The sequence below is a fragment of the Saccopteryx bilineata genome, chromosome 2 (assembly GCF_036850765.1).
Source record: "Saccopteryx bilineata isolate mSacBil1 chromosome 2, mSacBil1_pri_phased_curated, whole genome shotgun sequence".
NCBI classification, from domain to species: Eukaryota; Metazoa; Chordata; class Mammalia; order Chiroptera; family Emballonuridae; genus Saccopteryx; species Saccopteryx bilineata.
The window spans coordinates 377,777,407-377,803,677 of NC_089491.1; the positions used below are offsets into that span (position 1 = coordinate 377,777,407).

General features: G+C 39.8%; 1 protein-coding gene across 6 annotated transcripts in view; it reads left to right on the forward strand.

The window, feature by feature from the left end:
• Window positions 1–26,271, forward strand: part of B4GALNT2 (beta-1,4-N-acetyl-galactosaminyltransferase 2 (SID blood group)) — a 62,886-nt gene that overhangs the window by 21,586 nt on the left and 15,029 nt on the right. For all 6 annotated transcript variants that reach the window (XM_066263878.1, XM_066263880.1, XM_066263875.1 and 3 more), the window contains exon 7: window positions 1,019–1,105. In XM_066263878.1, the coding sequence (XP_066119975.1) occupies window positions 1,019–1,105 (87 nt within the window). The remainder of the gene's footprint in view (window positions 1–1,018; window positions 1,106–26,271) is intronic.

Genomic DNA, 26,271 nt, shown 5'->3' on the forward strand with positions numbered 1-26,271 from the left:
CTAGGGAGACGGAAAACACTACTGGGCACCTCAAAGTCTTCCTCCTCCAAGAATCCTGCCTGCATTTGAGATGCTTGCCTTGCTTCTGTTTCTAACCCTAGACGATTCACTTCCAAATTACTGTACCCAGTACTATCTGCACATTGCCATTGACCCTACAGAAATGACTCGAGGGAAGGACAGGTGAAATATCTGCTCTTCTCTCTGTGAGCACAGATTATTCGTGCTGTGCACCTGGAAACCTTGTAGTTCTGTTCCCTATTCCCTGTAGTTCTCAAAGCTGAAGACTTCAGCTGCAGTAGAGATGAGAGCCAGTCTACGCATCCATTTATTGTCCTGGGTATTAGCAGGGAAGGAGGATGTGGCGAACTCCCAGTCCAAAGGACAGTGGCTTTGACTCTGCCTTCCCAGTTGACCCCCCTGACCCCCACCCTAATAATTCCATGAGAACAATTCCGGACATCCTCAGGGCAGCCCAGTTTCTTTCCAGATGAATTCAAGTCAATCTTTCTCTTTTGACAAGCTACACAGAATGCATTCGCAGGCACCAACAATAAGAAATGAAACATGGGACACATGTCCCATGAGCACATATTAAAGAGCGAGTTTTCTCCACCTTCAGGTTTTCAGACATCTCCTTTCACAAAATGACCTGGTGAGATAAAAGAGGGCAAGCACTGCTATCCCGGTTTTGTAGGTGGAGGAGACTGAGGCATTTCAGATAATAAGTGGCAAAGTCAAATGTAATCCAGACCCTCTGACTCCACACCCTCTCCACCTGACCAGAGTCTCTCAAGGGCAAGAAATGTGAGTTGAGGAGGCACTCAACAGGTTGCCCCAGGGACACACAGTAAGCCAGGAGCCAGAATGCCGTAAGCTCCATTAGTTCCTTCATCTCATCCAGGCCAGGACATAGTCCGTCAAACCTTCACTTCCGCATTGCATGGGTCTCCCTGGGGTGGCGTGGAGAGGGACCCAGACACGGTGCTGCCCACCCCTGTCTTATTTCTCCCCCCAGTGACTCTGAAGTCTGACTCCTCAGTAGCCAAGTTTCCAGTGACCATCCGCCATCCTGTCATACCCAAGTTATATGACCCTGGACCAGGTAAGGCCCTTGCCCCTGGGGCTGCATGTTGGTGTCCTGTAGAGCTTTGGTGAGACTCAGATCCCTGAGGTGGAGGTTGAGAGCGATAAACAGCTCTGATGTGTTCCTGACAGCAAGCTTTGTTTGAAGGAAAACAATTCTAGGATGCACTGCCCTGATATCACTTAATTATATTTAATCTATTATATGGTTGTGCTTATTTTGAAAAAGACCCAATGAATGGAAACATTTTAATAAGTAATAGTAATAAAAAAACAGAATGGTATTGGAGCATGAATAGATTAATCAATGGAATCAAATTGGAATTTTAGATAGACACTTGGGATTTTACCTTGTGACAAAGGTAACTTTTCAAATTAAAGGGGGGAAAGATGGATTACTCAAGAAATCACATGGGTCTGACCAGGCGGTGGCACAGTTGATAGAGTGTCGGACTGAGATGCAGAGGACCTGGGTTCAAGACCCCGAGGTCACCAGCTTGAGCGCGGGCTCATCTGGTTTGAGCAAAGCTCACCAGCTTGGACCCAAGGTCGCTGGCTTGAGCAAGGGGTCATTCAGCCTGTTGTAGCCCCACAGTCAAGGCGCATATGAGAAAGCAGTCAATGAACAACTAAGGTGCCACAACGAAAAACTGATGCTTTTCATCTCTCTCCCTTCCTGTCTGTCTGTCCCTCTTTCTGACTCTCTGTCTCTGTCAAAAAAAAAAAAAAAAGAGAGAGAGAGAGAACAAGTTGGGGAAAAATATCTTCAACCATATTAAAGTCAAAGGTCTAAGTTTACTTAGAGCTCTAAGTTTACTTAGAGCACCTGTGAGTCAGTAAGTAAAGAACACCTAATAAGCCAGTGGAAAATGCACAAATCACAAAAAATTAAATTTGGCAAGACTTTTAGTCATTAAAATATATGCTCAGGATCACATTAAGAAAAGTGCAAGTGAACACTACATTTATATCAAAAAGTACTTGACAAGGAGTGGGGAAGTCCTGGCTGGTTGACTCAGTGGTAGAGCATTGGACCAGTGTGTGGATGTCCTGGGTTTGATTTCTGGTCAGGGAACACAGATGGCTGCTTCTCCACTCCTCCCTCTTTCCCTTTTCTCTATCTTTTCCCCTTCTGCAGTCATGGCTCAGTTGGAGCAAGTTGGCTCCTGCTGCTGAGGATGGCTCCATGGCCTCAGCCTCAGATGCTAGAATGGCTCAAGTTGCAGCAGAGCAATGGCTCAGAGGGGCAGAGCATCGCCCCCTGGTGGGCATGCCGGGTGGATCCCAGGCGGGTGCATGTGGGAGTCTGTCTCTCTGCCTCCCTGCTTCTCACTTAAGGGAAAAAAAAAAGGAGTGGGAAAACAGACATTCTGTTTTAAAATTATTTAGAATTAATTTAATGGGGTGATATTGGCCTATAGGAATACACAGGTTTCAGGTATACCTCTCTATAGCATTTGAACTATTCATTATGTTGTGTGCCCATCACTCAAAGTTAAATCATTTTTCATCACCATATATCTGGCTCTCTTTAGTCCCTTCCCTTCCACCCTCTCCCTCTGGGAATCACTTCACTTTTGTTTATGTCCATGGGTCTCAGTTTCATATTCCACCTATGTGTGAAATCATATAGTTGTTAGCTTTTCCTGATTTACTTATTATGCTTATCATAATGTTCTCCAGGTCCATCCGTGTTGTCACAAATGACAATATTTCATGATTTCTTATGGCTAAGTAGTATTCCATTGTATATATGTACCACAATTTCTTTATACAGTCCTCTATCGAGGGACACTTTGTCTCCATGTCTTGGCCACTGTGAATAATGCTGTGATGGACATGGGGGTGCATGTGTCTTTGCATACAGATGTTTTCAAGTTGTCCAGGTAGATACCCAGTAGAGGGATTGCTGGGTCAATTTTTAATTTTTCAAGGAACCGCCATACCGTCTTCCATAATGGCTGTACCAGTTTACATTCCCACCAGCAGTGAGTGAGGGTTCCTTTTCCTCCACAACCTCTCCAACACTTGGAAAACAGCCATTTTTGTTTGTTTGTTTGTTTGTTTGTTTTACAGTGAGTCAGAGAGACAGGAACGGAGAGAGATGAGAAGCATCAACCATTAGTTGTTTTGTTTTGTTTTTTTTTTTCATTTTTCCGAAGCTGGAAATGGGGAGGTAGTCAGACAGACTCCCGCATGCGCCCAACCGGGATCCACCCGGCATGCCCACCAGGGGGCGATGCTCTGCCCCTCTGGGGCGTCGCTCTGTTGCATCCAGAGCCAGTCTAGCGCCTGAGGCAGAGGCCACAGAGCCATCCCCAGCGCCCGGGCCATCTTTGCTCCAATGGAGCCTCGCTGCGGGAGGGGAAGAGAGAGACAGAGAGGAAGGAGAGGGGGAGGGGTGGAGAAGCAAGTGGGCGCCTCTCCTGTGTGCCCTGGCCAGGAATCGAACCTGGGACTTCTGCACGCCAGGCCGACGCTCTACCGCTGAGCCAACCAGCCAGGGCCAACCATTAGTTTTTCATTGCGCGTTGCAATACCTTAGTTGTTCATTGATTGCTTTCTCATATGTGCCTTGACCGCGGGCCTTCAGCAGACCAAGTAGCCCCTTGCTGGAGCCAGCAACCTTGGGTTCATGCTGGTGGGCTTTTGGTCAAACCAGATGAGCCTACACTCAAGCTGGCGACCTCGGGGTCTCGAACCTGGGTCCTTTGCATCCCAGTCCGATGCTCCATCCACTGCACCACCGCCTGGTCAGGCGAAGACAGCTATTCTTATAAACTGCTGGTGGGAATGTAAGCGGGCACATTTCTGGAGGCAACTGGCAATATCTGTCAACATTTTAAAGGTGTATACTGTTTGGGCCAGAAATTCTATGTCTAAAAATGATCCTACATACATCACAATATTACATCCTTGTGAAATAATATTGGTTTGAGATTATTTATTTATTTATTTTAAAAATTTTTTTAAATTCATTTTAGAGAAGAGAGAGAAAGGGAGAGAGAGAAGAGAGAGAGAAGAGAGAGAGACAGAGATAGAAGGTGGGGAGGAGCTGAAAGCATCAACTGCCATATGTGCCTTGACCAGGCAAGCCCAGGGGTTCGAACCGGCGACCTCAGCATTTCCAGGTTGACACTTTATCCACTGCGCCACCACAGGTCATGTTGAGATTATTTATTAAAACATTGTTTGCAATGACAAAAACCTTAAAACAGGGATGCACTGGTTAACACAAGAGTGGTCCAGCTGTATAGTGAATTGCCTGATAGTGGCATTCAGAAGAAAGGAAGAGGGAAGCAGGAGGGTTAGGGTTTTGTTTGTTTGTTTGTTTATAAGTGAGAGGAGGGGAGATAGTGAGACAGACTACCACAGGCACCCCCACCATGATTCACCCAGCAACCCCCATTAGGAGCCAATGCTCAAAACACTCGAGCTATCCTCAGTGCCTGAGGTTGATGCACTGGAACAACTGAGCTACCCTCAGTGCCTAGGGCTGACTCTTGAACCAATCAAGCTACTGGCTACAGAAGGGGCAGAGAGAGAGAGAGAGAAGGGGGAGAGGAAGGGTGCAAAAAGCAGATGGTTGCTTCTCCTGTGTGCCCTGGCCGGGAATTGAACCCAAGATGTCCATATGCTGGCTCTATCCACTGAGCCAACCATCCAGGGCTAGAAGAGTTAGGGTTTTTTAAATTATACCAAATGCTTTCCAACAGGTAATCAAGGTACAGAAGAGAGTGATGAGTAAGCTATCACTTATGTAAAAGAAAAAAAAGGAGGGGGAGAATATACTTCCATAATTGCTTATTATAGAAAAATAAACAAGAAATTTGTAATAATATTGGTTGCTTCCTGGCAGGAAACCAAGTAGTTGGGACAGGAGTGGGAAAAAGTATTGTCATGGTGTTACTTTCTATATATTTAGAATTTTGAACCACTTGGCATTTAAAAATATATATATATTACCACATGACCGGGTAGCTCAGTTGGTTAGAGAATTGTCCCAAAGCACAGAGGTTGCTGGTTTGATCCTCATCGGGACACATGCAGAAGCAGCTTGCTATTCCTGCCTTTCTTTCTCACTTCCTCTCTCACTGAAATCAATATATTACCTGCATATTCAAAATATAATCTATTCTATCCAAATAATTCTATTCAAAATCTAAATTAAATTATTTAAAATAGCAATAAATATCATAGACAACAATTTAAATACTTGTTTAACATAGCTATCTATCTCAAAAATAAATGAAATAAGCACAAGAAAATTCATAAAAAAATAATTTGGGTATTTTGTTTAAAGGTAAAGTGTTACAGTCCCGATGGAAATCTCCACAATCATTTCCCCTCCCTGCCTTCAGCAACCACAGTCACATGTATCTTTCTTTTCCCTGCTTTTGTACGTTTAATGTGCAGGTTCCCATTCTTATACACAAACACACACACACACACAATGCATACAGTGTGGCTCTATGCATTTTTTTTATTTTTAATTTAATTTTTTTTTTTTTTTGTATTTTGGCTCTATGCATTTTTGAACTTTTCATAAAAGTTATCACACTGTATTGTATGAAGTTCTAGATCCTGACCTTTCATCAGCCCATGACTTGTCTTTCGATTTTGCTTCTGGGATCTTTTGTTATATGAAAGTTTTATCTTTTAGTATAGTAAAATTAATTCATTGTTTTCTTTCTAGTTTTTACTTTTTGTGCATTGTTTAAAAAAACTCTTCTCGCCTGATCAGGCGGTTGTGCAGTGGAAGAGCGTCAGACTGGGATGCGGAAGACCCAGGTTCGAGACCACAAGGTCGCCAGCTTAAGTGCGGGCTCATCTGGTTTGAGCAAAAGCTCACTGGCTTGAGCCCAAGGTCACTGGCTCGAGCAAGGGGTTACTCGGTCTGCTGAAGGCCCGCAGTAAAGGCACATATGGGAAAGCAATCAATGAACAACTAAGTGTTGTGAGTCGGGGGCGCAGAGAGAGATATCAGCAGACGAAATGATCAAGGACTAGCAAAGGACCACCGCTCGCTCAGGCAAATGGCCCCAAGTTCGCACTGTGTCCTAATTTTATTCACAAGACTTCAAAAAGCTTGTTTACTGAGAAATTGGCATAAGTAACTTTTACTTAAAGTGTAACTTTTACGTAAAGATACATGGAGTGCACCTGCAAGATAGCTTAGTAACAACATAATATTGAAGGCATTAATTGCTATTGCTTCTATGGATCCCATAACATTCCTCTCCTTATCTTAAGGGATGATAACCTTGGAAAGTACAGAAATCTTTTTTTTTTAATCTTATTTTTATTAATTTTAATGCAGTGACATTGATAAATCAGGGTACATATGTTCCGAGAAAACATCTCCAGATTATTTTGACCTTTGATTATGCTGCATACCCCTCACTCAAAGTCAAATCGTCCTCTGTCACCTTCTATCTGGTTTTCTTTATGCCCCTACCCTCCTCTCACCCCCTCCCTCTCCTTCCTCACCCCTAGTACAGAAATCTTATGAGAATGTTTTACTGAGAAAAGCCCAGCAACTGCCTTCAGTCACATAGACCTGTTTCAGTGACCCGCCTTCAAGTCACAAAACAATTCTCTTGGCAAAACGTTCTTTTCTTGTTGGCTGTGTTCCCATCCAAGGTCATGCAATGGATTATTCCACTACATTTCCCCCTTTTTGTTTATGCTGAATGTTATGAAGTACCACAGAAAACACAGCCTTCTGTCATTCATCCCTTATTTCTCTTGCTTTGATTTGTTGACAGACTACATATAAAATAATTAATATTATTATAAGAAGTCTTACAGTGGATCCCCAAAATTCTTTAATATATTCAATAGGATTTAACTGCGATAAATTATCCATTAATCCCTTCAATATAGGTTGACATGTTAGAATTTCTAATTTTCTTTGAAAAGCTTCATGAATATGTCTTTGTAATTTAATAATTTTTTTAGTTACATTAACATGATTTAACAAATGCTTTCTAACATTTTCCTAATGGAAATAAGTACGATTTTAAGAAATAAGGGTAACACAAAAAGTAGTTACATTCTAATCACATCTTAGCTTAATTTGTCTTTGCAGGCTAACAATTTGATCTCAACACAATCATAGTCTGTTCTAAATCATTAACTTTAGTATTAATGCTACTATTTATACGTTATTGAGAAGTCCACAGTTGTTCAGAATCTTCATGCCATTTTTGCACAAAGTCCACAGTCTGAATACTTTGATGTAATCCAACTCCAGATATAGCAGCCACGGTGGTTACAGCTATTAGTCCTATAATGATGGTGATAATTAGTCCAACCAGTCTCTTGGTTTGCTCCAAGGACTTAATAAGATGTTGTAACAGCATCATGGAAGGGGAACCCTGCCACATCCGATGCATCTGTACTGGAATCTAGACTCCTGTTCAGGTTCTTAAAATGTAAAGACTTTGACTATTTTATTAAAAAGAATAGAAGAGTTAATACATGTATAAAAAGCACACTTATTGCAAGTTATTGAATAATTTTCAGCTGTCTATTTGGTTTCACCTATAACAAATATATAAAGCAATCTAACATAAGCAGATATGAAATGTGTTTCATTCTTCTTAAAGATTAACATAATATGATTAGAAGGATAATTTTTCTAGATTTTTCCTTTCTACAGTGACATATGTTTAAGTGCCATGGCTACTTTCCACAAATGATATTGTATAGGACCAAATTTTATATGAGGAGCTTGAGGTGACATCCTTCTCTATGCTATATGATAGTATGATTACTTTGATCACCAGCTGTAATTAAACCATTGTTCTTATGCTACCTTAAATCAGCACCCTGCCCTTTAACTTGGGCAGAGCTATGAGGGTTTTAATTTATGATGTTTTATGTACAGATGTATTACTTTTAAATCTGTATTCTTGTAACAAACATTTTTTTCCTTCTCCTTTACTGTTATTTTTGACAATAGAGAGCCAAGCTTGAGCTTTTATTTTTAAACAATGTGGCTCATGTCTTATACATATAGGTAATTCCTCAACTCCTGTTGTATGATTTTCTAAGTTTATGCCTTCTTTCGAAGGTGCTAAGGGACCTCTATCATTAAAAGGTCCTAGAAGCCAATTAGAGTCATTAACAAAAATAGGAAATGCACTATTTTCCTAATGAATAGCTCTACTTAATGGAGGATTAGGAACATATGCCTAATAACTAAAATTTTCAGCTCTACTTACCGGAATTGTTATCAAGGCAATCATTGCTAAAAACAGGTTAGTAGCATTTTTTTTCTAGTAGCTTGTAGCATATTTTTACCATTAAAGATCAGCTTTTTAGCCCTGGCCGGTTGGCTCAGCAGTAGAGTGTCGGCCTAGCGTGCGGAGGACCCGGGTTCAATTCCCAGCCAGGGCACACAGGAGAAGCACCTATTTGCTTCTCCACCCCTCCGCAGCGCTTTCCTCTCTGTCTCTCTCTTCCCCTCCTGCAGCCAAGGCTCCATTGGAGCAAAGATGGCCCGGGCGCTGGGGATGGCTCTGTGGCCTCTGCCTCAGGCGCTAGAGTGGCTCTGGTCGCAACATAGCGACGCCCAGGATGGGCAGAGCATCGCCCCATGGTGGGTGTGCCGGGTGGATCCCAGTCGGGCGCATGCGGGAGTCTGTCTGACTGTCTCTCCCCGTTTCCAGCTTCAGAAAAATACAAAAAAAAAAAAAAAAAAAAAAAAAGATCAGCTTTTTAAGTTGAACCCAACTTGGTATTTTAGTCTTTTCAATACCAAGCAGTAGCACCTTTAAGATTCTTCTTTTGAAATTCAGTTCTTCCATCTCAGCAATGGGTGAATATGGAAAGAATCTATTGTTCTTATTCATGTTGTTAGTTTAATTCTGCGAGCAGGACACCAAAGGACTTCACCGGATTCTGCAATGACACAAGCAAACCCTCTTCCCCAATGTTGCACTACACTAGGCACCTATTGATTCAACTCACTTTTGTTTTGTTTTGTTTTTTGTATTTTTCTGAAGCTGGAAATGGGGAGAGACAGTCAGACAGACTCCTGCATGCGCCCGACCGGGATCCACCTGGCACGCCCACCAGGGGCGACGCTCTGCCACGACCAGAGCCACTCTAGCGCCTGGGGCAGAGGCCAAGGAGCCATCCCCAGCGCCCGGGCCATCCTTGCTCCAGTGGAGCCTTGGCTGCGGGAGAGGAAGAGAGAGACAGAGAGGAAGGAGGGGGTGGGGGTGGAGAAGCAAATGGGTGCTTCTCCTATGTGCCCTGGCCGGGAATCGAACCCGGGTCCCCCGCATGCCAGGCCGACACTCTACCACTGAGCCAACCGGCCAGGGCTTGATTCAACTCACTTTTATAATGTATAGGTTGATTAATCTTAGAACTGTTACTTTTCGTCTAATGTCTGCAGCAGTCAAATTATCTTCTCCTGTATTTAAGAAATTTAAAGTAAATAAAGCTTTGTGTAACATAATTCTAGGGAATAATCTTTTTTCTTCTCCCCCCTTTTGTTTAAGTATCATATTTTTCAGAATGCAATTACTGCATTCAATAATTGCTTGTTCTTGCGGATTATATGGAATTCTAGTAGTATGTTTAATATTCTGAAATGCTAAGAATTGTTGAAATTTAGTAGATGTATAGGCAGGACTATTGTCAGTTTTAATTCCTTTAGGAATGCCTATAACATTAAAAGTTTCAATAAGATGTTGAATGACACAATTAGCCTTTTCTCTAGGCAAAGGTGTGGCCTATCGAAAGGAAGAATAAATATTAATAAAACCGTACATAAGATAGTTTTTTTTAAAGAAGAAATATGAGCAATATCTATTTGCTACAGGTTATTACTGTGTTGCCCTCTAGGATTCATGCCTCTCGGTAATGGAGGAGCATTTATAATACTATACTGAGGACAGTTTCTAACAATATTCCAAGCTTCTCACCAGGTTATTTTAATTTTTTGCATTAAATCTTTTTTATTTGTATGAGTCTTTGTATAAAACTTAGTAGCTATTTTTATTGATCTAATGAGTAATTTTTTTTTTTTTGTATTTTTCTGAAGCTGGAAACGGGGAGAGACAGTCAGACAGACTCCCTCATGCGCCCGACCGGGATCCACCCGGCACGCCCACCAGGGGCGATGCTCTGCCCACCAGGGGGCGATGCTCTGCCCCTCCGGGGCGTCGCTCTGCCACAACCAGAGCCACTCTAGCGCCTGGGGCAGAGGCCAAGGAGCCATCCCCAGTGCCTGGGCCATCTTTGCTCCAATGGAGCCTTGGCTGCGGGAGGGGAAGAGAGAGACAGAGAGGAAGGAGGGGGGGGCGGGGGGTGGAGAAACAAATGGGCGCTTCTCCTATGTGCCCTGTCCAGGAATTGAACCCGGGTCCCCCGCACGCCAGGCCGACGCTCTACCGCTGAGCCAACCAGCCAGGGCCTCTAATGAGTAATTGATCAACTTCATTATCTGTAGTAGACATAGGTTCTGGTAAAGCTGTATGAGAACAAATGTGAGTTATATAGATAGGCAAATTTCATTCCTACAATAAAAGTTGTAACTCTTGAAACAATTTGTCCAGGCAAGGCCAGGGTTTTGAACCGGCGACCTCAGCATTCCAGGTTGACGCTTTATCCACTGCGCCACCACAGGTCTTCTTGAAACAATTTGTGCAATCTAAAACTATTATTTGAAATATAAACAGTTTCTATAAGTTTAATTGTATGTTCTACATATTGTGAATCAGTAACAATGTTAATAGGACAGAATGTTTGAATTTTGTCTTTAACTACAATCAAACTACACTGATTTAAGGTTTCAGAAGCATTTTTTTTTCTTTTTTTTTTTTTTTATTAAATAATTTTATTTTTTTAATGGGGTGACATCAATAAATCAGGATACATATATTCAAAGATAACAAGACCAGGGTATCTTGTCGTTCAATTATGATGCATACCCGTCACCCAAAGTCAGATTGTCCTCTGTCACCTTCTATCTTGTTTTCTTTGTGCCCCTCCCCCTACCCCTTTCCCTCTCCCATTCCCCCCTCCCCCCCGTAACCACCACACTCTTATCAATGTCTCTTAGTTTCACTTTTATGTCCCACCTACGTATGGAATAATGCAGTTCCTGGTTTTTTCTGATTTACTTATTTCGCTTCGTATCATGTTATCTAGATCCCACCATTTTGCTGTAAATGTTCCGATGTCATCATTTCTTATGACTGAGTAGTATTCCATAGTGTATATGTGCCACATCTTCTTTATCCAGTCATCTATTGACGGGCTTTTTCGTTGTTTCCATGTCCTGGCCACTGTGAACAATGCTGCAATAAACATGGGGCTGCATGTGTCTTTACGTATCAATGTTTCTGAGTTTTTGGGGTATATACCCAGTAGAGGGATTGCTGGGTCATAAGGTAGTTCTATTTTCAGTTTTTTGAGGAACCACCATACTTTCTTCCATAATGGTTGTACTACTTTACATTCCCACCAACAGTGTATGAGGGTTCCTTTTTCTCCACAGCCTCTCCAACATTTGCTATTACCTGTCTTGCTAATAATAGCTAATCGAACAGGTGTGAGGTGGTATCTCATTGCTGTTTTGATTTGCATTTCTCTAATAGCTAAAGAAGATGAGCATCTTTTCATATATCTGTTGGCCATTTGTATTTCTTCCTGGGAGAAGTGTCTGTTCATATCCTCTTCCCATTTTTTTATGGGATTGTTTGTTTGTTTGTTGTTGAGTTTTATGAGTTCTTTGTATATTTTGGATATTAGGCCCTTATCTGAGCTGTTGTTTGAAAATATCATTTCCCATTTAGTTGGCTTTCTGTTTATTTTGTTATCAGTTTCTCTTGCTGAGCAAAAACTTCTTAGTCTGATGTAGTCCCATTCATTAATTTTTGCCTTCACTTCTCTTGCCATTGGAGTCAAATTCATAAAATGCTCTTTAAAACCCAGGTCCATGAGTTGAGTACCTATGTCTTCTTCTATGTACTTAATTGTTTCAGGTCTTATGTTTAGATCTTTGATCCATTTTGAGTTAATTTTAGTACAGGGGGACAAACTGTAGTCCAGTTTCATTCTTTTGCATGTGGCTTTCCAGTTTTCCCAGCACCATTTATTGAAGAGGCTTTCTTTTCTCCACTGTGTGTTGTTGGCCCCTTTATCAAAAATTATTTGACTATATATATGTGGTTTTATTTCTGGACTTTCTATTCTGTTCCATTGGTCCGAGTGTCTATTTTTCTGCCAATACCATGCTGTTTTGATTGTCGTGGCCCTATAATAGAGTTTGAAGTCAGGTATTGTAATGCCCCCAGCTTCATTCTTTTTCTTTAGGATTGCTTTGGCTATTCGGGGTTTTTTATAGTTCCATATAAATCTGATGATTTTTTGCTCTATTTCTTTAAAAAACGTCATTGGAAGTTTGATGGGAATTGCATTGAATTTGTATATGGCTTTGGGTAATATAGCCATCTTGATTATATTTATTCTTCCTAGCCAAGAACAAGGTATATTCTTCCATCTCATTATATCTTTTTCAATTTCCCTTAACAATGGTTTATAGTTTTCATTATATAAGTCCTTTACATTCTTTGTTATGTTTATTCCTAAGTATTTTATTTTTTTTGTTGCAATTGTGAAGGGGATTATTCTTTTGAGTTCCTTCTCAGTTGTTTCATTGTTGGCATATAGAAAGGCTATTGACTTCTGAATGTTAATTTTGTATCCTGCGACCTTACTGTATTGGCTTATTGTTTCTAGTAGTCTTTTTGTGGATTCTTTGGGGTTTTCGATGTATAGGATCATATCATCTGCAAAAAGTGATACCTTTACTTCTTCTTTTCCGATATGGATGCCTTTTATTTCTTTGTCTTGTCTGATTGCTGTGGCGAGAACCTCTAGTACCACATTAAATAAGAGTGGAGAGAGTGGACAACCCTGTCTTGTTCCTGATTTAAGGGGGAAAGCCTTCAGTTTAGTGCCATTTAATATGATGTTAGCTGATGGTTTATCATATATGGCCTTTATCATGTTGAGATATTTTCCTTCTATACCCATTTTGTTGAGAGTCTTAAACATAAAATTGTGTTGTATTTTATCGAAAGCCTTTTCTGCATCTATTGATAAGATCATGTGGTTTTTGTTCTTTGTTTTGTTGATATGGTGTATTATGTTAACCGTTTTACGTATGTTGAACCATCCTTGAGATTCTGGGATGAATCCCACTTGATCATGATGTATTATTTTTTTAATATGTTGTTGTATTCGATTTGCTAGTATTTTGTTTAATATTTTAGCATCTGTATTCATTAGAGATATTGGTCTGTAGTTTTCTTTTTTTGTGCCATCCTTGCCTGGTTTTGGTATGAGGGTTATGTTGGCCTCATAAAATGTGTTTGGAAGTATTGCTTCAGAAGCATTTTTAAGGATGACTGAAAGTTCAGCATTATTTTTATAAGCTATTAATATGTCATTTATATAATGGATTATTAAAGATTGAAGATATTTTTAACGAATTTTTTCTAAAGGTTGATTTACATAATGTTGATACAGTGTCTGACTATTCAATATTGCTTATTGCTTATTTAAGTAATATAAACTTAGTAAGAATAGTTAGTTATGCTTATTGTTATAGACACAACAGCTAGCATTGCTAGAAACAGAGTCAAAGATGTTTTTTGAAGTCTTAATCTTAATTAAAAAAAATTTTGCCTCCTAGGTAAGTTTATTTAATTGTCAAATTTCCCTTTTTTCTATTTCCAACTTATGCCGAGGCTTCAATTTTCTGGAAGGTATCTACTAGTCCCATATCTGTGGAAATAAGAGCAAATCCTCACCCCTACATTTTGTCTACATTGCTGTTGTAAATTAGAAAACTGTCCATTTAAAAAGTTCATCTTGTGTAAAGGTTAGTATTTATTTATTTATTTATTTATTTTACAGAGACAGAGAGTGAGTCAGAGAGAAGGATAGGGACAGACAGACAGGAACGGAGAGAGATGAGAAGCATCAATCATTAATTTTTCATTGCGCGTTGCAACACCTTAGTTGTTCATTGATTGCTTTCTCATATGTGCCTTGACCGTGGGCCTTCAGCAGACCGAGTAACCCCTTGCTGGAGCCAGCGACCTTGGGTTCAAGCTGGTGGGCTTTTGCTCAAACCAGATGAGTTCGTGCTCAAGCTGGCGACCTCGGGGTCTCGAACCTGGGTCCTTCGCATCCCAGTCCGACGCTCTATCCACTGCGCCACTGCCTGGTTGGGCAGCATTAGCATTTTGATTAGCTGGAATACAAGCTTGATTTTCCTAAGTTATAAATTGTAACTCTTTCGCTTTTGAAAGAACAGTCCAAGCTAACATTTCTAAATTTTTTGAAATAAAACATTCAGAGTCCATAAGGAGAATAGCAGTTCTTGCATATAAAGACAGTTAGTTTTATACTGGGAGCAAGCCGTTTTTAACTCTTTAAGAGCTTTGACAGAAATTTGGTCATAGTGAATATAAAAAACTCCTTGTCAGAAAGTTTAGACTGTAATTTAAAAAGTTGCTGTTTTAATTATTTATAAGATAAATGTTTTTCTTTATCAGAGGCCAAATGACCCTTGTTATTTTCCTATTGTAAAAGAAATTTTAGAGCTTTGTTAGGACTTCTCCTAAGCCATGCAGCTTAGTGACTACTGCCTAAATGGGCTAAAAAGAAAACTAATGTTGCTTAGTAATAAGAGATGCATCAGCTTCTATATCTAAAAGTCTTTTGTATTGTTCAGTCTATTATAGGGCATTAGAGGAACTAAACTCCCGCTTTCCTCAGTGCCTCCTTTTTCAGGATGTTGCCTTACAAGCAGCCAACTGTCTGAAGCAGCTTGAGATAAATTCTTTTTTTTTTTTTTTTTTTTTCATTTTTTCATTTTTCTGAAGCTGGAAACGGGGAGAGACAGTCAGACAGACTCCCGCATGCGCCCGACCGGGATCCACCCAACACGCCCACCAGGGGCGACGCTCTGCCCACCAGGGGGCGATGCTCTGCCCATCCTGGGCGTCACCATGTTGCGACCAGAGCCACTCTAGCGCCTGAGGCAGAGGCCACAGAGCCATCCCCAGCGCCCGGGCCATCTCTGCTCCAATGGAGCCTTGGCTGCGGGAGGGGAAGAGAGAGACAGAGAGGAAAGCACGGCGGAGGGGTGGAGAAGCAAATGGGCGCTTCTCCTGTGTGCCCTGGCCGGGAATCGAACCCGGGTCCTCCGCACGCTAGGCCGACGCTCTACCGCTGAGCCAACTTGAGATAAATTCTTAAAATGACTTAATTTTATTTAATTCCTTAGTTTTACAAATTTGAGCATATTTTACACATAAACAAGACAATTTTTCAATACAGAAACACAAGTATAACATATAACTTTAATTAATCCTAATACTTGAATTCTTATTTGATTTCAAACTTTGAATATACCTTACAATGTATTAACCAAATTAGCAAGTCTTAAGGATCCATATTCTATTCAATTTAAATTTAAATGAGTGCTCCTTATAATTTCTCATTTTAAAGCAAAAAATATATGGATGAAACTATTTTTTCAATATAAAAGTCGGCATTTTTAATCTTTGTATGTAAACACAATTCAGGCCTTAAAAATCACATTTTAGACAACGTCAAACAAAAACTAAACAGAAATTAGAATCAGACAAACCAGACCAGACAAACCAAAGAGAAACCCGGGATTTCAGAGCACAGTCAGACTAGAAAGATGCCTGCGTGATTTTAATCAGGGCATTTTCTGACAGAGGGACTGACGATGGATGAGACTGAACAAAATTTCCCCAAGAAAATTCTTTTGGCAGCTGCTGGGATATTTTCTATAGTCAGATCCAACACATGTCCCCTGCCTCAGTTTCTAGGCAAAGATTAAGAAAGAAACAAAGTGATAGCTCAGAGGATTGTAGCTAAAACATCAAAGAAAATTAGTATTTATTTATTTTATTATTACAAAGACTAGAGGATTTTAAAGACTTTATGATTCTTCTATATGTCCTAATTCTAATTGAGTTTGTATCAACTGATGTAAAGCTGCAAGCTTTTCTTCCTTGTCTTCATCTCCAGTGATTTGCATCTAGGCTTTAAGACAAGCGATCTAATCTGAGCTATAACAGCATCAGTATAACCAGTTTGTTGTCCCACAGTTGCATAAGCACCAATGAGCTTTGCCGATTTTTGCAATGCTGATGAGCATTTCAAAAGTAACTCCGGGGGGATTATTTCTGGCGTTCATGAGAGATATTCGAAAAGCCTCCTCTCTCCACCAAGATTTTAATTGTAAATATTGTCCTGGTTCCAAAACCGTACTAGCAAATAAATCCCAATCCAAAGGAATGATTAAATGATTATTACAATAGGAAGAGATCAGACCTTGAACATATGAGGACTGAGGTCCATACGTAGCAACAGATTGTTTTTTTTTGTTTGTTTTTTTTTAATAAATTTTTATTAATGGTAATGGGATGACATTAATAAATCAGGGTACATATATTCAAAGAAAACATGTCTAGGTTATTTTGTCATCAAATTATGTTGCAAACCCCTCGCCCAAAGTCAGATTGTCCTCCGTCACCCTCTATCTAGTTCTCTGTGCCCCTCCCCCTCCCCCTAACTCTCTCCCTCCCTCCCTCCCATGTCCTCCCTCCCCCCCCACCCTTGGTAACCACCACACTCTTGTCCATGTCTCTTAGTCTCATTTTTATGTTCCACCAATGTATGGAATCATGTAGTTCTTGTTTTTTTCTGATTTGCTTATTTCACTCCTTATAATGTTATCAAGATCCCACCATTTTGCTGTAAATGATCTGATGTCATCATTTCTTATGGCTGAGTAGTATTCCATAGTGTATATGTGCCACATCTTCTTTATCCAGTCTTCTATTGAAGGGCTTTTTGGTTGTTTCCATGTCTTGGCCACTGTGAACAGTGCTGCAATGAACATGGGGCTACATGTGTCTTCACGTATCAATGTTTCTGAGGTTTTGGGGTATATACCCAGTAGAGGGATTGCTGGGTCATAAGGTAGTTCTATTTTCAGTTTTTTGAGGAACCACCATACTTTCCTCCATAATGGTTGTACTACTTTACAGTCCCACCAACAGTGAATGAGGGTTCCTTTTTCTCCACAGCCTCTCCAACATTTGCTATTACCCGTCTTGTTGATAATAGCTAATCTAACAGGGGTGAGGTGGTATCTCATTGTAGTTTTGATTTGCATTTCTCTAATAACTAATGAAGCTGAGCATCTTTTCATATATCTGTTGGCCATTTGTATCTCTTCCTGGGAGAAGTGTCTGTTCATGTCCTCTTCCCATTTTTTTATTGGATTGCTTGTTTGTTTGTTGTTGAGTTTTATGAGTTCTTTGTAAATTTTGGATATTAGGCCCTTATCTGAGCTGTCGTTTGAAAATATCAGTTCCCATATAGTTGGCTGTCTGTTTATTTTGATATCAGTTTCTCTTGCTGAGCAAAAACTTTTAATTCTGATGTAGTCCCATTCATTTATCTTTGCCTTCACTTCTCTTGCCATTGGAGTCAAGTTCATAAAATGTTCTTTAAAACCCAGGTCCATGATTTTAGTACCTATGTCTTCTTCTATGTACTTTATTGTTTCAGGTCTTATATTTAGGTCTTTGATCCATTTTGAATTAATTTTAGTACACGGGGACAGGCTGTAGTCGAGTTTCATTCTTTTGCATGTGGCTTTCCAGTTTTCCCAACACCATTTGTTGAAGAGGCTTTCTTTTCTCCATTGTGTGTTGTTGGCCCCTTTATCAAAGATTATTTGACCATATATATGTGGTTTTATTTCTGGGCTTTCTATTCTGTTCCATTGGTCTGAGTGTCTATTTTTCTGCCAATACCATGCTGTTTTGATTATCGTGGCCCTATAATATAGTTTAAAGTCAGGTATTGTAATGCCCCCAGCTTCATTCTTTTTCCTTAGGATTGTTTTGGCTATTCGGGGTTTTTTATAGTTCCATATAAATCTGATGATTTTTTGTTCCATTTCTTTAAAAAATCTCATAGGGATTTTGATGGGAATTGCATTAAATTTGTATATTGCTTTGGGTAATATGGCCATTTTGATAATATTTATTCTTCCTATCCAAGAACAAGGAATATTTTTCCATCTCATTGTATCTTTTTCGATTTCCCTTAACAATGCTTTGTAATTTTCATTATATAGGTCCTTTACGTTCTTTGTTATGTTTATTCCTAGGTATTTTATTTTTTTTGTTGCAATCGTGAAGGGGATTATTTTTTTGAGTTCGTTTTCTAATATTTCATTGTTGGCATATAGAAAGGCTATGGACTTTTGTATGTTAATTTTGTATCCTGCGACCTTACTGTATTGGTTTATTGTTTCTAATAATCTTTTTGTGGAGTCCTTCGGGTTTTCGATGTATAGGATCATATCGTCAGCAAAAAGTGATAGCTTTACTTCTTCTTTTCCGATATGGATGCCTTTTATTTCTTTGTCTTGTCTGATTGCTCTGGCCAGAACTTCTAGCACCACGTTGAATAAGAGTGGAGAGAGTAGACAACCCTGTCTTGTTCCTGATTTAAGGTAGAAAGTCCTCAGTTTTATGCCGTTTAATAGGATGTTGGCTGATGGTTTATCATATATGGCCTTTATCATGTTGAGATATTTTCCTTCTATACCCATTTTGTTGAGAGTCTTAAACATAAAATTGTGTTGTATTTTATCAAAAGCCTTTTCTGCATCTATTGATAAGATCATGTGGTTTTTGTTCTTTGTTTTGTTGATATGGTGTATTACATTAACCGTTTTGCGTATGTTGAACCATCCTTGAGATTCTGGGATGAATCCCACTTGATCATGATGTATTATTTTTTTAATATGTTGTTGTATTCGGTTTGCCAGTATTTTGTTTAGTATTTTAGCATCTGTATTCATTAGAGATATTGGTCTGTAGTTTTCTTTCTTTGTGCCATCCTTGCCAGGTTTTGGTATGAGGGTTATGTTGGCCTCATAAAATGTGTTTGGAAGTATTGCTTCTTCTTCAATTTTTTGGAAGACTTTGAGTAGAATAGGAACCAAGTCTTCTTTGAATGTTTGATAGAATTCACTAGTATAACCGTCTGGGCCTGGACTTTTATTTTTGGGGAGATTTTTAATAGTTTTTTCTATTTCCTCCCTGCTGATTGGTCTGTTTAGGCTTTCTGCTTCTTCATGACTCAGTCTAGGAAGGTTGTATTGTTCTAGGAATTTATCCATTTCTTCTAGGTTGTTGTATTTGGTGGCATATAATTTTTCATAGTATTCTACAATAATTCTTTGTATTTCTATGATGTCTGTGGTGATCTCTCCTCTTTCATTTTGGATTTTATTTATTTGAGTCCTGTGTCTTTTTTCCTTGGTGAGTCTTGCCAAGGGTTTGTCAATTTTGTTGATCTTTTCAAAGAACCAGCTCCTTGTTTTATTGATTTTTTCTATAGTTTTTCTGTTCTCTATTTCATTTATTTCTGCTCTGATTTTTATTATCTCCTTTTTTCGGCTGGTTTTGGGTTGTCTTTGTTCTTCTTTTTCTAGTTCCTTAAGGTGTGAAGTTAAGTGGTTTACTTCGGCTCTCTCTTGTTTGTTCATATAGGCCTGAAGTGATATGAACTTTCCTCTTATTACTGCTTTTGCTGCATCCCAGAGATTCTGATATGTCGTATTTTCATTTTCATTTGTCTGTATATATCTTTTGATTTCTGCACTTATTTCTTCTTTGACCCATTCATTTTTTAGAAGTATGTTGTTTAGTTTCCACATTTTTGTGGGTTTTTTCCCCTCTTTTTTGCAGTTGAATTCTAGTTTCAAGGCTTTATGATCAGAAAATATGCTTGGTACAATTTCAATTTTTCTAAATTTGCTGATATTGTCTTTGTGGCCCAACATATGGTCAATTCTTGAGAATGTTCCATGTACACTAGAGAAAAATGTATACTCTGTCGCTTTGGGATGAAGTGTCCTGTAGATGTCTATCATATCCAGGTGTTCTAGTATTTCGTTTAAGGCCACTATATCTTTATTGATTCTTTGTTTGGATGACCGATCTAGAGCCGTCAGCGGTGTATTGAGGTCTCCAAGTATGATTGTATTTTTGTTAGTTTTTGTTTTAAGGTCAATAAGTAGCTGTCTTATATATTTTGGTGCTCCTTGGTTTGGTGCATATATATTAAGGATTGTTATGTCTTCTTGATTCAACTTCCCCTTAATCATTATGAAATGACCATTTTTGTCTCTGAGTACTTTTTCTGTCTTGTAGTCAGCATTATTAGATATGAGTATTGCTACACCTGCTTTTTTTTGGGTGTTGTTTGCTTGGAGTATTGTTTTCCAGCCTTTCACTTTGAATTTGTTTTTATCCTTGTTGCTTAGATGTGTTTCTTGTAGGCAGCATATAGTTGGATTTTCTTTTTTAATCCATTCTGCTACTCTGTGTCTTTTTATTGGTAAGTTTAATCCATTTACATTTAGTGTAATTATTGACACTTGTGGGTTCCCTACTGCCATTTTATAAATTGCTTTCTGTTAGTTTTGTATCTAGTTTGATTCTTCTCTTTTGTTTTTCTATCATTTGTTTTTGTTTGTTTGTGTTCCATACTTCTTTCCTCTGTTGCTACCTTTTTTAAGTCAAGTGTTTTTGTGGTGGTTTTTTTAAGGGTGGTTACCATTAAGTAATGAAAAGGGTACCTACCATATTCATTGTAGTACCCTATCTTATAAGTATTTCTGCACTTCATCATCCTTTGCTACTGTTAATCTCCATCCTCTCCCCCCTTTTTTTCCTTTGTTGTCACAGTTTAAGTTTGGTTTTATTGTGTTCTTGGTGGAGCTGTTACTTGTGGTGTTGTTTTCTTTTGTTCTTTGAATCTGGTTGGAAAACCCCCTTTAGTATTTCCTGGAGTAGGGGCTTTCTGTTGATAAATTCTCTCATCTTTTCTGTATTTGTGAATGTTTTTATATCTCCTTCATACTTGAAGGATAGCTTTGATGGGTATAGTATTCTTGGCTGAAAGTTCCTCTCTTTCAGGGCTTTAAATATTGGGGTCCACTCTCTTCTAGCTTGTAGAGTTTCTGCTGAGAAATCTGATGATAATCTAATAGGCCTTCCTTTATATGTTGTACTCTTCTTTTCCCTGGCTGCCTTGAGAATTTTTTCTTTGTCATTGGTTTGTGTCATCTTTATTATGATGTGCCTTGGAGTGGGTTTGTTGGGGTTAAGAAAACTTGGTGTTCTGTTTGCTTCTTGAATTTGAGGCTTTAGTTCCTTCCACAGGCTTGGGAAGTTCTCGTCTATTATTTGTTTGAGTATATTCTCCATTCCATTTTCTTTCTCTTCTCCCTCTGATATACCTATTATTCTTATGTTATTCTTTCTGATGGAGTCAGACAATTCCTGTAGGGCTTTCTTATTTTTTATTATTCTTGAGTCTCTTTCTTCTTCTCTCTGTTGTGCCTCAAGTTGTTTATCTTCTATTTCACTAATCCTATCTTCAATCTGGGCTGTTCTGTTAGCTAAGCTTGTTACCTCGTTTTTCAGCTCGTGAATTGAGTTTTTCATTTCTGTTTGATTTGTTTTTATAGTTTCAATTTCCTTGGTAATATATTCTTTGTGTTCATTGAGTTGTTTTCTGTTCTCCCTATATTGCCTTTCTGTGTTTTCTTGTATATCTCTGAGTATTTTTAAGATTTCTATTTTAAATTCTCTGTCATTTAGCTCCAAGGCTTCCAATATGTTAAGTCTTTTCTCCATAGATTTTTCCACATCTATTTGTGTTACCTCTCTTTCTTTTGTATCCATAATATTCGATTTCCTCTTTCTTATCGGCATCTGAGGGTGGTCTTATTGATAGCACTAATTAGAATTAATAAAGAGTAAAAAAAAAAAAAAAAAAAAAAAAGGGTAAAACACCCCACAAAAAAAAAACAGTAATAATTTATTATTTCCCCCTTTTTTCTCTCTTCTCTTTCCCTCCTCTCCCCTCCTCAGGGAAATATCGTGCCTATAATGGAGGGCCTAATTTGGGGTGAAGAGTTCAAGGGGCAAAAAAAGGGAGTAGGGACCTACTAAATGCAAAAAAAAAAAAAAAAAAAAAAAAAAAAAAAAAGAAGAAAATCTTAGACAAGCATAAGATGATTTGCTTGTAAGTGATGGTCAACTAAGAGATATAATGAGAGGGATAAGAGGGAATCAGAAAAAAGGACCAAAAAAGAATAATAAAGAAGAAAAAATAAAAATAATAAGTAAAAATCTGTTGTATTAAGTGGAGCGAAGACTAAATACAATGGAGACCTTGGGTTGGGAGGACCCAAAATGCCACAAAAATAAACAAACAAGAGAAAAAAAAAATAAAAACAAAAGCAAAAAAGAGAAATAAAACCAAAAAAAAGCCTTGAGTCCCAAATTAACTAATTTGTTCATGATTGAGGATTATATGGGAGGAAAGTAAAATGAGAAAAGAAAAAACGAGTAGAAAGGAAAAAATAAGAAAAAGAGAAAAACGAAGGAAGAAATAAAATAGGAGGAGAAAAAAACAAAATAAAGCAAGACAAAAAAAAAAACAAAAGAGGAGAGAGTGAGAGTTAAGTGTTTTGGAGTATAACCTTAAAGGAGGGTGAGGATGAAGAAGAAAAATAAAATGCAACACTCATGGGTAGTGTAGTTCAAGAAAGGGGAAGCATAAGATGGGCAGAGAATAGAAGGACCGAGGTGGAGGAAATAAAGGCAAAAAGATAGAAGAAACAAGCAACAACAACAACAACAACAACAAAAAATTAGTGGATCAAGTTGTAAAGTCTGTGGGTTTTTCTTGATTTTGAGAGGTTAACTTCTTCCTTTTTCTTTTCTCTCCCTCTTCCTAGTCGGTGACTCTGTACCCCAGGCTCTGCCCCTGTGTCACTCTTAGGTAGGGATTTGCAGTTGATGGGATTCTATGGCAATGTCATATAATTGGCTTTAGTCTTGCTGGAAGTAAAGGATTGTTGGCGTTTGCCGGGTCCAACGATGAGAGAGTTTGCTTTCCTGGATTCTCTCTCCTAGTCCCCCCTTTCTGAATTAGCAGCCTGGTGATCCAGCTATAAGGCTGCAACTGCTTCTGCCTGGGGAGTAAGAGGCTCAAAGAGCTGGGAAATCCCCACTCTATCCCCACTCAGTGCAAGGCTTTGGGAAAGGCTCTGAGAGTCAGGGCCTCCAGTGTAATCAGGCGGGGGTGGGAGTCAATTGTTGTCAAGGTGACTGTTCAGCACCTATCATTTAGTTGGACCTCTCAACCCAGGCTTTCCACACTTTGTAGCCTGTTTTTGCAGGGAAGAAGAGGCACTAGTCTCTGCTTACGACTAGTGTAGTATAGACCTTATTATCTGCCAAGTCCTTCTTGTTAGCGTTTATCCCTGAATATGGAGGCTCTATCAATCAGAAGTTGCCCCCGCCCCTTTACGGAGAGGCACTAAAAAATATCACGCCTCTTGTCTTGGATCGCTGAACTGAGAGAGATCTTATCAATTAGGACCGAGGGTGCGCAGATTTTATGGGTTAAGCTAATTTCAGTGATTGGGTCGCAGCTGTGTTTCCGAAGGTATTTTAGGCTGCCTGCGCGCACCCCTCCCCCAACGCTTGATTGTTAGCTTGAATGGCTGGGTGAGGTGCCCCGCCCACGGAGAGAATCTCCCAAGCCTCTCCCAATCGCCCCGCCGCTGGCGGCTGGACCGCACCAGGCGCAGGATAATGGAGCCCCCTGGGTGTGCGGGCCAGTAGGGCGCCCTGGGCGCGTGGAATGCCCAAGGCACGCGCGCAAATGGGGCGCTCCGGGCACCGGTGGCCGGCGACCCCCACTCGCAGTGTGCGGGCCGCTGGGAACGTCAGCAGTGCTCAACCGGACCGGGCGCGCGCGCGGCGGCTCGTGGCGGCCGCTCGCGGTGGCGGTTCGCGGGGGCTCGCGGCAGCTCGCGGGCTCGCGGCGGCTCGCGGTTGGCCGCTCGCGGCGGCTTGCGGTTCCCAAGTATATGGGCTGAGTCACCGCGGGCGCACTCCCTGGCGGCTTGAATGAGCGTCGCTGCGGTAGCTTCCTCCACATCCTCGTCTCTCAGATTCAAGTGATAACAGTCCTTTTGCTTTCAGTTTGTGTGGAACTCCGGAATGCTCCGAGGATAAATTTTTCTGTTTCTAGTTGATAAATTTGTTGTGATTTAGGGGAGAGCTGTCGGACGCGCTTCTCACGGCGCCATTTCCGTGACGTCACCCAACAGATTGTTTGACTAGCTTTAAGAAAGTAAATTCAGTTTGGTCAAATTGGATGTTATGCCCTCCCCCAGGATCTGGAGCATTAAGAGGAAAAGGCTGTTGAATAATTGAAAAAAATAGATGCAGAAAAGTTACTAGAATTAGATTCTAAATCATCATGACGCACAAGTACCTGTTGCATTTCAGAGATTTCAGGGAATTGAAAAATCCTTCCCCTGCCAGTACCAATTAATTTTTTACCTTGAATTGGAGGAGCCATAGGCTCACATATATCTTGCTTTTGAACAGGATAAGCAGTATACTGATTTCCATTCTCCTGTTGTTCCAGTGTAAATTGTAGTTTACTTAATAAATGTTTTAGACAGGCAACATCATCCATAGGGGCTCCCTCATTTTTTAAGAAAGAGGGATGAAAGCCTGTGGATGGCTGAATTTTATTAACATCAGTAACTTCAGAAGCAGAGACAGTATTGTCCAAGTCATTATTCTGTTCATTCTGTGCTGAATCAAATTCTTCAGGCTCATTAAAAATAAGCTCACTCAAGTCTTTAACAGAATCTCCATCTGATTGCAAAGGTCCAAGGGCTGTAGCAATAAGATTATAAGCAGCCCACATTTTAGCATCAAGTGGATCTCTGTGCTGATGAACACAGCTTAAAGATTTTCCTACTTGTTGCCAAACATTCAAATTCAATTGATTACAGTGTTCAGGAGTATAACAACAATCTTTCTGAACAGCATTTAAAAGACGTAACAACACCTTGTCTTTTATCTGAATCCCAGACCCTTTTAAAAGGGGTTTTAAAACTTGTACATAATTGTCCCGTAATGAATGGGAATTTCCCATGACTTTGCTAGTTACCCGAAAGTTTCACATACACAGCGCGTCCAACTTATCCTTTTGGGGTTCCATCTGTTCCCAATCTCTTCTTAAGGCCCACGGTAGGCACCAAATGTTGTTGTGAGTCGGGGGCGCAGAGAGAGAGATCAGCAGACGAAATGATCAAGGACTAGCAAAGGACCACCGCTCGCTCAGGCAAATAAATGGCCCCGAGTTTGCGCTGTGTCCTAATTTTATTCACAAGACTTCAAAAAGCTTGTTTACTGAGAAATTGGCATAACATCAAGTGTAACTTTTACTTAAAGATACAGGGAGTGCACCTGCAAGATAGCTTAGTAACAATATAATATCAGAAGGTATTAATTGCTATTGCTTCTATGGATCCCACAACATTCCTCTCCTTATCTTAAGGGATGATAACCTTGGAAAGTACAGAAATCTTATGAGAATGTTTTACTGAGAAAAGGCCAGCAACTGCCTTCAGTCACATAGACCTGTTTCAGTGACCCGCCTTCAAGTCACAAAACAATTCTCTTGGCAAAACATTCTTTTCTTGTTGGCTGTGTTCCCATCCAAGGTCATGCAATGGATTATTCCACTACAACTAAGGTGTTGCAACGCGCAACGAAAAACTAATGATTGATGCTTCTCATCTCTCCATTCCTGTCTGTCTGTCCCTATCCCTCTCTCTGACTCTCTCTCTCTGTCTCTAAAAATAAAAAAAATCAATTCTTATTTATACTAAAGCCAGAAAAATATTCTGTACTTTTTGCCAAGATGTACATATTTGTTTTCATTCACACTTAGATATCTGACCTTCCTGGCTGAGTGGCTCAGAGGTTAGAATGTTGGCCCAATATGCCAAGATTGCAGGTTCCATCCCCAGTCAAGGCACATACAAGAGTCAACCAATGAATGCATAAGTAAGTGGAACAACACATTGATGTTTCTCTCTCTCCCTCCCTTCTTCTCTCTCTCTAAAATCAATCAATAAAAAAATGAGATATCTGATCTACCTAGAAGTTATTTTTATGTGTGTCATATAATGAGGAT